The following is a 16,772-nucleotide window of genomic DNA, read 5'->3' as shown; positions in this document are numbered from 1 at the left end:
GAGCGGGGATGGTTGTTCATCTGCGTGTGCTCGCAATTGGCTAGCAACCGGTTCAGGGTGTTCCCTGCCTACAGCCCGAAGACAGCTGGGATAGTCTCCAGCACGCCCTGCAAGCGTTATGAGGATAAGTGCATCAGAAAATGGATATATATATGTGTGTGTGTGTGTGTTGTTTTCACAATGCTCAAGTGAAAAGAGGATTCAAATGTCAGCATTTTATTTTAGTTTATTTCAAAAGGTAGAGATAATTTTTTGTATTATCTGCGCATGTAGCAGAAGATAAGAAAAAGCTGCACAGTGGGCTGTGCCCCATTTCATATCATCAGAGTGAAGCATGCATCTCCCGGAGCAAAGTCATCTACTATGGCTCCTAAATACGCCCCAAGTTTGCGCTCTCGTTTGGCTCCTTTTTTGCTTTCCTTACAAATAGGTTTTGTAGTTGTGTGTTACTTCTACGTTGAGATTGAAAGCAATGTGAATGGGATTAAATTCAGCAATTTATATCCAGGTGAGTAACATCTTGTAAAATATTGTGATGTTAAATCTCACCAGTAAACAAATGGAAACGTACATCAATCAGATGCTTTATTTTGGATGGCTAATTTCAGCAGACAAATGCTGCAAAATGATGCAACTCCTTACGGTAGACGCTGCAGTGCTTCTCACCTACACAGTCAGTCTTTTTCTTAATTTGACACATTGATTTGCAGGCCACATCAAGAAAGAAAAATATCTGAACAATGGAGTTATTATTGAAAAAAATATTTGTGAACTTCTTAATTCTGTATCAATTCAAGTCATGACTGTGTATTGATTATTTAAATGTACATGGAAGATGGCTCTGCCCTTGTGGCCTTTACCTCAAGATGTAGTAGACCAGTACAGTACTGGCAACTTCAATAATGGTGGGGGCCAGCATTTTTCTTCAATGCCACTGGGGGTGGGGGCAAATAGAACCATGCACTTTCTAACCAGATGTATGACACAAAAAATAGTATTTATAATCTGAACTAAATAAGTACATACTTGCAAAATACATTATCTTAATATATTTCATTTTTTACGGCACATTTTTCACTGCATGTATGAAAGATTTTTTTTGGGGGGGGGGTCAATTAAGGGGGCACTCAGAATGTTGTCCCAGTGGTAGGCTCCTTATGTTGTGGCTGTGTTTCAAAGGGGCCTGATATTCAAAAAGTATTTTTTTTTTTAATGTCTTCTTTTTTCAGTGTTCCAGGATGTGAATGTGATGGTCTTCTTGGGTTTTGGCTTCTTGAGCACCTTTTTAGTACGCTATGGGTTCAGCGGCTCAGGGTTCAACCTACTTATAGCTGTCATTGGCACCCAGTGGGCACTCCTACTCAATGGCTTTGAGTCCTGGTATTATAGAGGGAAGATTCGGATTGACCTGAATAGGTACTGTATGACATTTTATTTCTGCATCTATTCTCTTGCACATACTTGCTGCTTGAGAAATATAATGAGCATTTGAACATACTGCACATAGCTTGGTGGTTGCCGAGATGTGCACAGCCTCGGTTCTCATCTCAATTGGTGCTGTGCAAGGAAAAACAAATCCTGTCCACTTAATTCTCATGGTACTGCTGGAGGTATTTGGCTTTGTCCTGAATGAGTGGCTCCTGCAGACTTTGCTACCGGTAAGTAAGCTTTTGTTCTAGTGGCTTAATGATGAGACCTTTAAAAATTGGGCCATCGTAAATCATAGGCTCATCGACTTTTTGGAATGGATTCACAACATGTTTGTTGATCATAGGTACGGCAGTTGAACTTCATTATGGTGCTTCACATCTTTGGAGCTTTCTTTGGTCTTGTGCTGACATGGATCCTCTATCGGAAAGAATCATTTCAGGGATTCGAGAAGGAAAAACTTGACCGCAAAACAGAATTGTTCTCCATGTTAGGTGTGTAGCGAGTCGTCTGTTTCTTTAATTTCAACCATAAAATGCTGTTTTAAATACAAATCCTCTGGAAGCATGGATTCATGAAGACATTTTTGCCCAGTGGTGAAGAATCCCAAGTTCTGACTGAAGGGCCTTTGACCTTTGAGCAAAGTACTGAGTTGAATTTCACTAAATCCAAATTTCCTGCGATTATTAAACAAGGAAAGCTTTCATGTTAAGTGACAGAATTGAGATAATACAAAATCTGCAGGTTATAAAACACAAAATTTCAAAACACATCTAGCATCATAATCTTGTTTCAAGTAACAAGAATTTACACAAATTCAGACTCTCGTTTCTGCTGTATTTGACCATGCATGTGGTACATAAATTAATGCAGCGCTATCGAGGCCACAGAGTACAGAGGCCACACAACTGCTCTTAAACATACACGCAATTACATTTCCATTACATGCATGATCCGATCCGCTAATACAAAGTATATAAATATGCATGACCATTCTAGGCTATAACAAAATGTACTTCTTTTCCAAAGTATATTAGCAATTGACAGTTGCACCAATTATTGACAAAATAGGAAGTGAACAAGATGATGCAGGATGTTGTCAAGGATCAGGAGGCAGACCCAGGGGACTTTGCTTGTGCCCTTTTTTTCTTTTAGGTTGGGGAGCATGATTAACCTAGGACCTAGGTGATAAATTGTTGTTCAGTCAACATTTCTGAAAACTTCCATCCATTTGAAACCATAATACTGAGTTTTGGGTTAAATGTCGAGACATGCAGGGAAAAACAAATGTTGCTCACACTCACAAGCGTCAGCGGTTAATATCACTCCCCCCCCCCCAACCCACATCCTAAATGTTAACAATATTGAGGTTCTACAGGTACTGTGTTTCTCTGGATGTTTTGGCCCAGTTTTAACTCCATCCTCACGGAAGAGAGGTTGTCGGCAGTGTGCAGCACCTACCTGGCCCTGGCTGTCAGTGCTGTAGCATCTGTTGCGATATCTGCGCTCTTCAGTCCAAAGGGAAAAGTCAATCCAGTACGTTGAAGCGATTGTTTGGACCTATTAGATTGAGAAGGATTAGATTGAGAGGCATTGAGCTTATGGTGCCACTCTCCTATTAGGCCCATTTTCAGTCATGCATTCTTGCTGGGGGTGTCGCTGTTGGGGTTTCCATGCCAGCGATACGTTACCCGTGGGAGGCCATGACAACTGCACTGGCCGCAGCTGCTGTGTCAACCGTTGGATTCCAATACCTCAAGGTGGTGGTCAATGCATGAGTGTGTCAGTTTATTATCAATCTACATTCAAACCGTGTCTTACCAACCAGAACCACATGTTGTTTGCTTTCGAGTGCCATGACACCTGCAGTGTTCTGAGCACACACGGACTCCCTGGTCTACTGGGATGGCTGATACAGCTCCTCCTGCAGATCCAACAGTGTGATGATCACACAATGTAAAAAGGCTTTGTTAAAATGGCAGATTTTTGACAATCAGCAACATGCCGCTGTGTAACTAGACTTTCATTTACAGGGCGATCCGGTTCGCCGTATTTCACATTTATGCCCTCCTCATCACCCTAGCTACAAGCCTGACCATGGGATTCCTAACAGGTATGATTAAGGAAAATAAATGTTGGTCTGGTAACATTTTTCAGGATTGTAAAATACCGAACGGTATGATCGCAGAGCAAGAATGGGAATATTCAAACAAGAAATTCAGTATCTGAATGTCAGTCACTTCTTCTAAATTGGTGTCCCTCTGGATATGTTCAAAGGAGTACTACTAAAGTGGGACATCTGGAGACCACCCCAAGATAAAAAATGTTTTGATGATCAAGCTTTCTGGAAGGTAGGAGAACATCTTCAACAACAAGAAATGACTGCTATGGAAAAAAAATTCATTTGTAGAACCACAAATACAAATTTTAATAAATGATGTTTTGCAGTTTGAGCATCTTGCAGTTCGCAAATAATCTGAGGAGTCTGACCCTGGAGGTGTAGACAAGCTTCACACAAGACAAATGCAAAACATATCCTGCTCAGAATGATTGTTTAATTATACCATGGAAGCCAAAAACTGGCCCCATTTCACAAAAGTAAGAAATGGATGCACATAGTAAGTAAATCTACCGGACAGTTGTGAAAAAATGTTGACCTCAATTAAGCTTGGCAAAACCATAATTACTTTACAATAAATCTGCATGACGAAATTCAGAACTCAGTGTTATTCAGAGAGAGACAATCTCAATTGGTGAGTTCTCTCAGAATGCATTTTCATGGCAATTGCCCCAGTTAAGTCTTTTTATACATCATGTGGGACGAATAAAGGATATCTTATCACAAAATGTGTTCTTTTCACTTTGCTTACGGGTTACAGTACATAAAATGAAGGGAGAACATAAGCATACCCACACGAGGCTTGGACGTAGACTTCCCTAAATAAATGTCTTGCACAAAAGTTTTATACTTATCTTCAACAGCACAGCTGCCCGGGGGGCAGATACACATTGTCAAAATGTGCCACATTCCAAAACGGTCAATCTGTGAATTATTCTACGATTTGTGCTTGGTTAGGAGTTAGCCTTTTAAAACAACAACAAAAATATAAATTAAAACAAGTCAATCCTGCACGCTACAAAGGCTACATATAAAGTGATGAAGAACCACTGAAGCCTGAAGCATATTGTCCGAAACAACAAAGAAAGCAGTCTAACAATGATGGACAGACACACTTGGGAGTCAGTTATTGCCACAGATCCTCTGTACGTCCAAACTTGAACACCAGGGCCCTGAATACAAATAAAGGAGTGTGATTTCAATTATTTTGCCAAACACAAGACAAAAAGTCACTTCGGCCTCTTCACTTACGCGAAGAAAATGAATGCATTCTGGAAGAAAATGGCAATTCCAGGGTACACGATAGGATTCTCTGGGGAGAGGGAGAGAACCCACCCCCAAAAACAGCTTAATTATTTTGATTAAATTTATTTGGATACCTGTTTTTTTCTGTCACAGTAGATGTGCAATTATTTATCACAACATTGTGCAAGAAAATTCATGAACATAGCACACTGTGAACGACTCTGTTGCTTGAAGTTACAAATGACTCAAATCAGAACAAAATGTAGCAGCTACTTACTAGGCACTACAAAACCTCCAAAGAGGATCCACATGGAGGCAATGAGGGATCCAAAAGACAGCATGAAGCCAATGAAGAGCCACACGCGAGAACCTGCAGAGAGAGATAAGAAAGGGTGAGCTTCTGCTTGACTGTTCTTTATTACGTTGCACTGGAATGCGACGACTGTCATCAAATCAACGGCTGCTACGCAAGATAAACATGCATAACTCCAAGAGTTCCGGATCTGCTACGTTAAACATGCAGCATTTCAAGAGTTCGAGTACACTTAAGCATGTCATCCGGCGCTGCTGAAATAGCTGTACATAAACAAAACTGGCTTTTAAAATGTTCTGTTAGGACTGACACTAAAGCGCCATTATACTGAGACGTTCATATTTTGTCGCCCCAAAATACCACAGCAATGAACAAAAAAGGAATTCATCTGATGTCAATTCAGTGCCAAGCAACGTCATTCTCCTATTTTGATGAAGCTCTTGTACTGGATTTCTTCGACCGAGCAGGTACACGTAATGAAGTTTCTGGTGATTGTGTATTAACGCAAGATAGCCATGCACATACCTGTCTGCCCCATGCAGCCTTCACTGTAGCTGTCACCTCTCACTTGGCCATTTGACACAGCATTTATCCTAAAACGAACCAAATTCAAACAGTGTTAGCAACAACAGGTCAATGTGTATGTTTTGTTTCTTTTTTGACAGACTGACACACGCGGATCATGTGACTGACATTACCAGTATATATGAAACTAGACCGTCAAGTAGACGACTGCAAGCGGCATGTCTGAACACCTCATTAAGCGGATTGATTTTTAAATAGCTTGAAAGTTTAAGTCCAGACATAAGGATTGCTAGTTGTCGAAAAGGAAGTCCAATGTACTGTCACTTGTTCAAAATAATGACTTCATGGTGCAACTAGAATATGAGGAGTCGTGAAGTCATGAGAGTCAGTAAGACAAGCAGTTGGCGTGTACTAGAGATGTGCGTGTCTTTTCCTGAGGTTGATGAAATATGATACACTGCCAACAATATATTCAGAAGACGTGCAAAGCGGGGTCCTGCATGAAAGCTTTTTTGTGCGGTGTCTTGACATGTTGTGGTGGCCCTGCCAGAACCGGCACTGGACCTGCATATTCACGATATAGTAAGATAAGTTGGAATGATTATTTCACATTTAGTAGCGTTATACTGTATTAATTAAGCCTTAATACTACTTCCGTGTACTTACTTTGCATATATATCTTTTTTGCAGTATAATATCGAACTCATTATTGAACATTTGTTGGTTTTTGACTTTATACCATGTTCAGGGCATCCCTTGTGGAAGGATTTAACCTGACTCCCAAAAATATGTGCAGAGCGCGGTAAAAAGATCAATGGATACAACTCAAAATTTTGATGATCAAATATGACAAAATTGCAAGACTGTGCTGATTTGATCAGATTGATGTATGAAATTTGTCCTGGCCCGGTCGCGCCATTTTCAGTGAACTTCAGTTGGCCAGACACAGTCACATAATGGCCGCAGGCTACTAGGCCACTGTTATGCCGACGCCAGACTTGCACGAATGTACCGAAGTCTAATTTTGAGCCAACAGACTTGTCGCAGACAAACGTAGTGTCTTGTAGCTGACACACCGACGCCAATGGACTGAATCTCAGGCTTACTGACATGATGATTTGAGATGCAACAAGCGATCAAACCCACTACATTTTTGGTCACAGGAGTGTCAATTAAACATGAAGAGTAATATCAATAGCGACAAAAATAATGTTGGAAAACGTATCAGTGAGTCGACAACTGGTCAATGCTGCATATCAGAGTTTTTATTTTTTAATGATTAACTGACATATGTAGCCTTTATCGCCACATCGAAAGTGGTTATAGCATGTAGCTATACAAACTACCAAATGTGGGTTTAGCATTCATGTTAAGAGTGTTTTCATTCATTTTGGAAGTGTAGAAAATTGAATTGCTGAAAAAAATATTCACTGTTTTAACAAGTTGTAAAGCAGACCAAATACCGGTAATACTAAAGATATCAGACTAGTGTTTGTAAAGCAGGACTTACATCAGAAAAGCCACCGTTGCGATGACTCCACATGTGTGATAAGAATGGGGAAATTCCTCTTGAGCAGGATACTTCACTGCTGCATCGATGATGATCCACCAACCAGTGAAGAACTGGCAAATACATCATAAAAGATGAGGTGCGTCAGGACTGGTGTACAAAATATAAAATTCAATTTCAATACAAACTAGAGATGTCAAAAGTAATCATTTAATTGACAAATAATAGATTCAAATTAAACAACTATTTTAATGATTTAGTAATCGCTACGAGCCGCCGTATAACTTAAAATTTGTCGGAATTCTCAGATTCAGTAGAAATTATTCTGATTTATATGGTTCTTCGTGAAAGCAGACGTATTCGCTTTTGTCAAAATAAGACAAACATCTGCTTTTACTCAGGAAAACAATGACGGAAACAGTAACTGAATCGGGAACAATCAATTGATTCTTGAGGTTTGCCAGCAAGGACAACAAATGCATGATCGGCCCAGCCAGCACATAATGGTCACTGCTCTGTTTTTTCTTTTGATCTAATAAAAAATATTTTTCAAACCTCCGGCCAAGATTTTCTTACTCATTCATCACTGGCGGTAACCTTCAATTCACAATTAGGGTTTTGAAAATTTTCTTCTTCTTCTTTCAATTTTCAGCAGTGCCTTTTTGTGTCTTTTGTAATTGAATTGTGCGCTTTTTACTTCGCAAAATGTTTGGGATATTTGGCTTGATATTAAAATACAGTATATACCATAGTGCCTCTTGTCTACCCATTGACCGCCCTCCTTTCTCTGTTGCAGTGCAGGTGTGCTAGGAAAGAGGCGGGCACCTATGCCAGTGATTAACCAGTGTTCCATGGCACATTTGTGTGCCACAAGAGATCCTCAGAAACTATCCAATGTCAATTTGACAAATAATAAATTATGTTCTACTCTAAAAAAATGTTTTTGTTAACTCTCATAACAAAAGGCAAATCAATAAAATGCTCATCCACTTGATGAGAGAAGATATTGGTATTTTCCGGACCAGAAGGTGCGCTTAAAATTCTTAAATGTTCTCAAAATTCAACAGTGTGTCTTGTAATTCGGTGCGCCCGAAGTATGGAGTGATGTTGGCTTTTCAGTTCACCATCTTTAATTCAAATCCCCTCCTATTAGGTTTACGTTGTCATTTTTACTCAAATCTCGTGGATAGCAGACATTTTTATGTTTTCATCATCCTGGAACGGGGAGTACCAGTACTTTCTGTCTAAGAATCATGGGAAATGCAGTAGTACTACATTTCCCTAATGTTGTGGTTAGCTGAGTGTTTCTGGCTGCGCGTTTCCAATGTTGCAATGTGGGATAACAACATTGCGGTCTGTGGGACTGAGTGGTAAAGGCAAAGTTCAATTCCGTTCCTATTCCTTTTCACATTCATGTATGTGTTCTCATTCCCAATACACATCTAAATCGCTACCAGGCCTGTTTTCTTCATAACTAGAAGTCAGATTACCTCCTGCTTTCCTGTCTATGAATCATGGGAAACGTAGTCGCACTGGCCTCGTGCTGCGGTCACCAACGTTAGCTGATTTTTGTTGGTGGCATATTTTAAATCTTAGAATGTGCGACAGGACGGGTGCAAGGTAAATGACACAGCCAGCTTCCAATAACTGCCAGGACCGAGCATAAAAGGTTGGATAATGGAGAGTGCATTGAAATAGGTTGAACTATCAGCCAAGATAGCATTTATTATCAGTCCGAGAAATAACACAACCACCGATCACAAGATTTGACTATGTTCAAACTTTTTGTTATTTGTTGGAGGATACCCTCTTAAACTCAAAGCAATCCCTGTGTCATTTCATGGCGAACAAAAGCAGGCAAGACACGTGTGGCTACCCATTATTTTGTTTGCGGTGTTAAACTAGCACAAGAACGCAAAATCTATCAAATATGGTACAATTTGAATAAACTATTAAAATACAATACTTCACAATAATAATGGGCCTTATGAGCCCTATTGTGAACCCTAGCACTCTATGTATGAACATATTTTAAATTAGACCCTTTCATTGATACTGTGCCTAATACGATGCACCTAATGGTTCATGAAATTCGGTACATAATTAACCTGTTTGTCCACTTTTAGTGAATTTGTTTTGTTAAGTGGTGCTCTGATATTTTTTCCGATACGTCTTTGCTCAATAAAGGTTGGGAAACACAGATCTAAACCATGATCGCCAACTCGGTGTGTCTAGGCTGTAATCTCCCCCGCCCAATAGCACCCAACCCCACTTCCATGTCTGCAAATATTGAAGTTGGGGAAAACCTTTAGGTTTTTGACACTCGTCCTTCCTGAAAACTTTGACCATGTGACAGTCTCAACAGGATGAAATGGCACAATATAATGCACTAACAAAAACACACTAGAATTCAGTCAGCGTGCTGGAGCCCTGAAAACAACACCCACATTAATAAATACAGTATATTGCTACACTGTGATCGGATTGTGGTCAAACATTGTGGTTTAGATAGTGTGCAACAAAGAGAATAAAAATTTGATACAGGGTACATTAAAATAAAACGAGAAATACCAGAACCCCAGCAGCTATCGATGCGACGGTGTTTCTTTTTTCACTCCAGTCCACATTGCAGTCGCATTCTCCGCACCGAATCCCGTCCAGCAATCCTGACATGGCTCTGAGGAAGGAAGGACGGTCAAACAACTTACATTCAAACACGTTGGAGAAAATCCCTTAATGTAAAGCCTATTTCTCTTGGGGAATTGTGTTAATTAATACAGTATAACGCTACGTGAAATTAAAACTAAACAAAAACAAGCAATGTTAGTACCTAACTGCTATATGGGGATGATGCTCAACTTGTAGAGACTAACAACTGCGTGATCCTTATTGTGAAACTGAAATTGGCAACTGTTAAAACACACATTTCATAACAAATCCTCAAGATGTATACAAATCACGACATGATACACATAATCGGTTAGAGAGTGGAAATAATCACGATTGTGTCGTAGCATTCTTTTGTTCGTCGCTTTGATAATAGCAAACATTTCCTCTAAGGTGCCTTGTCACAAGAGACTTCGCTGAAAACGATTGCAAAATCCACAAGACAGCGACGATGCGACCGAAAAATGTATACAACCGTGATATTTACACACCCTAATGTCGTTTCCAAAGTAGCAACTACCGCTTATTTTCGATTCTTGATGTGGACCCCTTGGATCAGGCCGACTTTGCTTCCGAGAGCTCGGTCATGCGCATGCGCAGTTTGCCTACACAGTTGAGAGGAACATAAGCAGCTATTGATATTGATGCATTCAAGGGTTATGGGACAATAGATTTTATTGCTTTAACGCAAAGTATTTTATATTTTACAGCGCTTTAATCGTATAGAAGCATAGCTATTACTAGACACATTTCCATGATCATTAAAAAAATTAACTATCACCACTAATGTTTCATTTCCGGTTTCGTCTCAGATTTAAAATAATATAATATTCATTAGTTTCGTGGAGTGGCCATCGTATATCCAACTAAAGCTTTAAAAGGACTCTCTTTGTGCACTCATGTACGATCTTCTGATATCATGTTTCTTTTGGCTGTGGTATTTGCCATCTTTAAAGAGCTTTGTATTTGAAACGTCATGTGAGTCACGTGTGGACCTCAGCAAACGCTTCTAAACACAACATGGCTCGCAAAGACCAGATAACAAAGCAATCAATAAATTACAAATATATACTTGGCGGACCAGTAGGTTAGCACGTCGGCTTCGCAGTGCAGAGGTTCGATTCCAGCTCCGGCCTCCCTGTGTGGAGTTTGCAAGTTTGAATTTATTCACAGCCAGAATCCCGGGCCTGCGTGGGTTTTCTCCGGGTGCTCCGGTTTCCTCCCACATTCCAAAAAACATGCATGGCAGGCTGATTGGACGCTCTAAATTGTCCCTAGGTGTGAGTGTGAGCATGGATGGTTGTTCGTCTCTGTGTGCCCTGTGATTGGCTGGCAACTGATTCAGGGTGTCCCCCGCCTACTGCCCGAAGACGGCTGGGATAGGCTCCAGCACCCCCGTGACCCTGGCGAAGATTAAGCGGTTCGGAAAATGGATGGATGGATACTCCACGGTGTGTACAGCCTGACAAAGGCAGATATATGGATCGTTGTGGACATAATATATAATCCATGGTAATTAGTTTTTAAACTGTCCAAATTATTGTCATTTACTTAGTACATTACCACCAAACCTAAACTTTTGCTTTTTTATCGTCTCACATATAATACTAACAGAATGTAATTGAACAAAATTAAAAGGCGTAAAGTGTTACGTCCATGGATAGGGGTTTTGTGACTTGCTCAAGGAAACATTTGCTTGCACACATATTCACACATAATCTCTCACACAATACTACTGTCCATCAACAACAGTGAAAACAATATTTTGTCACACAACAGCTGCTTTAACAGCTTTTTTTATAAAATAAAAACAGAGCAATATAACATTATAAAGTGCACATCTAAGGTAAACTACTACTCAGCCTATAGTAGATTTAAACCATGGTTGCATACTTCGTTTTTCTCAAGTTTACTTTTGAACACAGCAGTCTGTTTCTGTATGTTTGTTGAAGAATAACGAGACACCGGACACCAGTGTTCATTATTTGCCGCTGTATTCAAAACTGCCCGCCGTACAAAAAAGCGCACGCACTTCCCTCGTGCTGCTGGGGCAAACCATTTTGAAAGGGGGGAGGGGGGGTCACTCCCCATAACACAGTCAGGCTATGTTGATTGTGTTGGTCCTTCTTGTGCGGAAGTCTCTCTACAGTTTTTATGTAGACCTCATTTCGAATGACTACACTTGGTTCGATGACAACACTGGAGACGTTTTATTTTCGCTAGGTCGCTACCACTGTCAGACAAACAGAGAAGCTCCACCCGCTCTATTTATATGGACGCAAAACACTGTAACCTTCCACACAAAATAGTTCCAAACGAGTAACAATCGTGTCAGTGGCATACATCGTATACTAGGGATGTGAATCTCAGCACTGAGGACGATTCGATACACATCACGATCCACTGCCAGCGATGCGATACTTAAACGATACATGGAATTTTCTGGCGATACGATGCGATAGGTTTCACCGTCGTCACGATGCGATACGATTCGATACACATTAAGTTCAAATCAATGCGATCCGATACGATACAATGCAATTTGTTGCGATAATGTGCAATTAAACATGATGCAAATAAGCAAAGAAAAAAAGCTTTTAAAAAGATGGAATTCAGTATGGTATTACAAAAAGGATACCACTTTATTCCTTATAAAGAGTAGAACTTGTAAAACAACTTATTTAAGCCCTTTCACAATTGGGTTTTGTGCAAAGAAAATGTAAACAATTTGGCACCTGAGACTCACAGCTGTTGCTATAGTGTAAACACAAACAGACTCTCACTGAGTGTCTTATACGAAATATTCATATATATATATATATATATATATATATGAATCTATAGCGCAAGATGTCCACCCATCCACTGTAAGTGCAACTCTTTGCGCACTGTTCAGCGACACAGTAATCTCACTTCTCACTTTGTTGTACACATCGGGAATATGTTTGTAAGTGAACACAGACCTGTCTGGTATTTTATACCTGGGTTCCAAAACGTGCACGAGCTGTCTGAAACCCTCGTTGTCCACCACGCTAAGGCTGGAGGTCTTTGCATATGAAATAAGCAGTGGCCTTAGTTATAGCCATTGCGCGGCCACAGTGAGTTGCAAGGGGACTCCCAAAATAAGAGGCAATTTTTTTCTGATCCTGACCTGGTTTACCAAGAGTTTCTCCGGTGTCCGACGAGGAACTGGGCGGGGAAGCGGGAGGGAAACTTGTCAGTGATCTGGTGCCATCGGTTTAAGTGGGTCTGCATATTTGTGGTGCTGCCGTTGTATGGCTTCTTAGTGCGACATTCCTTGCAAATTACGGAGGTTTTATTAAGCTTTCCGTCTTTCTTTTCGAAGCCGTAGTATTTCCAAACATAAGATTTGAATGTTGCGGCTGCATTAAATATAGTAGTTTCCTTGCTGCTGCGTGCGCTAACTTCCATCATGTTTCGCTCGTTGTGTACTGGACTGTATGTGACGCACGGCTACCGTCCGTATTCAACACAAAACGCAAAGCAATGATGGTGCATTCATTGCGCCTACGAAAGGGCAGATATGTGACGTTTAACATGAATAAAACGGCGATAGAATCGGATTTTACCGATACCCATCAATGCATCGTGATGAATCGCGATTTCACCGATACCCATCAATGCATCGTGATGAATCGCGATTTCACCCGTCAATCGCGTCGTACCCAGTGAATGAGCCGATGCACTCGGATCGCGGACGTGCGCATCGATGTATCGATTAATATCGATTATTTTCCACACCCTTATCGTATACCTGTACGATACAGAGAGAGAGAAGAACAGATAACTTTGGTCTTGTCAGTGGAGCAATCGGGCAACTTTTTAAATGTAAACTTTCCATTCATAAACTCTTTAAGTATCCGTTTTCGGTGTCTCGTGCTGCTGTGGCTGGCAAAACAGACATGGGCGTGGACTTCTGCAGCGCGCTTGTTGTTTTGTTCTGGTGTATTTATAGAGCAACGTAACATCCGCTTGTGACGTGTGCCGCGTTAATCTTGCGAGAAAAAATTTAATCGCGTTAAAATTCATTTAAATTAAAGCCAATAAAAACGCGCTAAACTGACAGCTCTAACAACAAATGATCAGTCGTAATCTTTGAACATGAACTGATGAAGCCTGCAAGGGTGAGAGGCAAAATGGCTTCTAAAAAACATTAACAGGCAAGTTGCAATGGATTCAATGATCAGAGAATTCAATGACATGGACAAATGAGTATATTCACAACCAACAGGGGAACCATTTTCTTTTTTTATTGTGTTAGTCAGAATACAGGTGAGAATCGTGGATGAAAGAAGATAAATCGTGGTGACAGACATAACCAAAACATTGCATCTTGATTTTAACATGAAATGTAATTTCCATAGCAGTTGTAGTTTAAGTAATGCTGCCAACTAATATCAGGGTGATTCATGTCCAAACATGCCATTATATAACTGAAAACACTGCAATCATGTGGGAAAAGATAAACATGATCTTTGTTTTGGACAATGATCTTAAAAAACTCGAAGAAATTGCAATGCAACACATATGGACAGACCGATGACTCCAAGGTATCCGATGTAGCCATAGGCACCATTCATTCTCTTAGCAGGATCTGTTATAAAACACACAGAATTTCACATTTTAATTGACTTTTTTTTTTTAAACTTTATTGGTGGGAACAATGACTACGAGAAGGGATGAAGGGTTTTATGCACTAAAACATTGAAATCACCTTTTGTAATAGGTGGCTTTATTTGGGTTTGTATTCTGAACTTTTACTCGATGAATTACCATGTCAAGTGTAGTCTTCAGCCAGTTTGAGAAAGTATGTACAGGTGGGTGGCAAAAATGAGAATATTGAGAGAAAGTAAATTTATTTCAATAATTTGTTTCAGAAAGTGAAACTGGAATCTTGAAGCAGTGCACCACAGACAAAGTGAAATATTTCAAGCCTTTATTTGTTTCATTTTGATGAATATGGCAGAAGGACGCGAACATGAAAAAAATCCACTATTTCACAAATTTCATGCGACCTAATAAAGCCACCGATAACTGATTACATCACATGCAGCAGAAGCGCAGCCACATAACCAACGCGTGGTCAAGTAAAAACAATGTAGGACAATATCATTATAGTCTGTGAGTACCAAGAGGTACAAAACAGCCAGCTTCTAATAACTGCCAGCACGGAGCCGAAAGGAGGAGGCGTGGAGAATGGGGAGCAATGAAGTTGGTCGATCTGGTGAGTGGCCTGACTTATTTACAGATGACCAACTGCCAACCAAGACAGCATTAAAATGTAAATACGACCAAATAAAATACTTCTCAAGAACACTGTCTGATTTATACCGGCTTTTTACACTGTCACTATCCTGTGTTTAAAGTTGGGATACAGGAGGTGGGAGAACAAAGCTGAGAATCGACTGAAAGTTTACAAGGGTTGATGTACACTTGGCTGAAACCAATTTTAACTGAAGAAAACAGCAATGCCCGAAATGAGGGTTGAAGTCATGACATTCAGAATACAAATCTGACGAGCGACCTCCTGCGAAAATGAGACCGAAGTGATGGTAAAATTAGCGAATGAAAGACGAGAATGCTCAATTCAAAACCAAGGCTCACATTTTTTTAATGCCAGGTTTATTGAGACAGTGAAGATTGTTTCATTAAAAAAAACAACTTGAAAAAAAAATCTGTTTAAAAGCACATTAGTAAAGACTGCCATGCCCCGTATGAGGGTTGAACTAATGACGATATGGATGAAGGGGAAAGTAAAATGGAGAATTGACTCGATGGGCAAGACGTGTGCTCATGTCCAAGTGGCGAAAAACATTTTTCATTTAAGAGGTTCGGGAAAAGACTGCCATGCCCCGTATGAGGGTTGAACTCATGACCTTCAGATTATGAGACTGACGCGCTACCTGCTGTGCTAACGAGGCCACAGGTTTGGCGAAAGTAACGAATGTAAGGCGATAGTAATGAAGGAGAACGGAATGGAAAAAGAAGTGACTCAATGGCCCAGACGCGTGCTCATGTCCAAGTGGCGAAAAACATTTTTCATTGAAGAGGTTCGGGAAAAGACAGCCACGCCCCGTATGAGGGTTGAACTCATGACCTCCAGATTATGAGACTGACGCGCTACCTGCTGCGCTAACGAGGCCACAGGTTTAGCAAAAGTAACGAATGTAAGGCGATAGTGATGAAGGAGAAGGGAATGGAAAAAGAAGTGACTCAATGGGCCAGACGCGTGCTCATGTCCAAGTGGCGAAAAACTATTTTTCCTGAAGAGGTTTGGGAAAGGACTACCATGCCCCGTATGAGGGTTGAACTCATGACCTTCAGATTATGAGACTGACGCGCTACCTACTGCGCTAACGAGGCCACACGGTTAGCATAACTAATGAATTTAAGGCAATATGGATCAAGGAGAAGGGAACGAGCATGCCTCAGCCGTGTTCGTGTGCAAGTGGCGAAAAACTATTTTAACTAAAGAGGTTCGGGAAAAGACTGCCATGCCCCATATAAGGGTTGAACTCATGACCTTCAGAATATGAGATTTATGCACTATCTACTGCGCTAACGAGGCCACATGACTAATAGAAGTAACGAATGCAAGGTTATATGGATGAATAAGGAGGGAAAGTTACTAGAGGAATTGACTAGATGGGCAAGATGCGTGCTCATGTCCAAGTGGCGAAAAACATTTTTCATTGAAGTGGTTCGGGAAAAGACTGCCATGCCCCGTATGAGGGTTGAACTCATGACCTTCAGATTATGAGACTGACGCGCTACCTGCTGTGCTAACGAGGCCACGGGTTTAATGAAAGTACCGAATGTAAGGCGATAGTGATGAAGGAGAAGGGAATGGAAAAAGAAGGGACTCAATGGGCCAGACGCGTGCTCATGTCCAAGTGGCGAAAAACCATTTTTCCAGAAGAGGTTTGGGAAAAGACTAACATGCC

The 16,772-nt window shown here is 40.6% G+C and overlaps 2 protein-coding genes and 4 non-coding genes across 11 annotated transcripts; 1 reads left to right on the top strand and 5 right to left on the bottom strand.

Moving 5' to 3' along the window:
* Window positions 1–86: 86 nt before the first annotated feature.
* rhd (Rh blood group, D antigen) lies at window positions 87–4,138 on the top strand. Of its 5 annotated transcripts, none has more exons than XM_052086689.1 (10): window positions 155–508; window positions 1,230–1,416; window positions 1,508–1,658; window positions 1,775–1,922; window positions 2,807–2,964; window positions 3,051–3,188; window positions 3,257–3,366; window positions 3,462–3,541; window positions 3,706–3,779; window positions 3,877–4,138. In XM_052086689.1, exons 1-10 carry the CDS (start codon window positions 364–366, stop codon window positions 3,901–3,903), a joined length of 1,218 nt encoding a protein of 405 aa, XP_051942649.1. In that variant the 5' UTR covers window positions 155–363; the 3' UTR covers window positions 3,904–4,138. The 5 variants fall into 5 exon arrangements, with proteins under 5 accessions (XP_051942652.1, XP_051942651.1, XP_051942649.1 ...); XM_052086690.1 differs by having other exon boundaries at window positions 161–508; window positions 3,281–3,384; XM_052086688.1 differs by having other exon boundaries at window positions 165–508; window positions 3,257–3,384.
* A 339-nt stretch (window positions 4,139–4,477) lies between these two features.
* Window positions 4,478–10,465, bottom strand: tmem50a (transmembrane protein 50A). 2 transcript variants are annotated; one of them, XM_052086712.1, is made up of 7 exons: window positions 10,299–10,465; window positions 9,712–9,817; window positions 7,141–7,253; window positions 5,631–5,698; window positions 5,070–5,162; window positions 4,799–4,859; window positions 4,478–4,719 (listed from the first exon to the last, which is right to left on the bottom strand). In XM_052086712.1, exons 2-7 carry the CDS (start codon window positions 9,811–9,813, stop codon window positions 4,674–4,676), a joined length of 483 nt encoding a protein of 160 aa, XP_051942672.1. In that variant the 5' UTR covers window positions 9,814–9,817; window positions 10,299–10,465; the 3' UTR covers window positions 4,478–4,673. The 2 variants fall into 2 exon arrangements, with proteins under 2 accessions (XP_051942672.1, XP_051942673.1); XM_052086713.1 differs by having other exon boundaries at window positions 10,328–10,451.
* Window positions 10,466–15,676: 5,211 nt separating this feature from the next.
* On the bottom strand, window positions 15,677–15,749 carry trnam-cau (transfer RNA methionine (anticodon CAU)). The gene has a single exon. It is a non-coding gene; the product is annotated as a tRNA-Met (tRNA).
* Window positions 15,750–15,897: 148 nt separating this feature from the next.
* Window positions 15,898–15,970, bottom strand: trnam-cau (transfer RNA methionine (anticodon CAU)). Its single transcript has one exon. It is a non-coding gene; the product is annotated as a tRNA-Met (tRNA).
* A 148-nt stretch (window positions 15,971–16,118) lies between these two features.
* trnam-cau (transfer RNA methionine (anticodon CAU)) lies at window positions 16,119–16,191 on the bottom strand. Its single transcript has one exon. It is a non-coding gene; the product is annotated as a tRNA-Met (tRNA).
* A 356-nt stretch (window positions 16,192–16,547) lies between these two features.
* trnam-cau (transfer RNA methionine (anticodon CAU)) lies at window positions 16,548–16,620 on the bottom strand. Its single transcript has one exon. It is a non-coding gene; the product is annotated as a tRNA-Met (tRNA).
* Between the last annotated feature and the right edge of the window lie 152 nt (window positions 16,621–16,772).

Source organism: Hippocampus zosterae, chromosome 14, assembly GCF_025434085.1.
Source record: "Hippocampus zosterae strain Florida chromosome 14, ASM2543408v3, whole genome shotgun sequence".
Classification (NCBI taxonomy): domain Eukaryota; kingdom Metazoa; phylum Chordata; class Actinopteri; order Syngnathiformes; family Syngnathidae; genus Hippocampus; species Hippocampus zosterae.
Note: the sequence above shows the minus strand (reverse complement) of the source record. Positions and strands in the feature narration are given on the sequence as shown.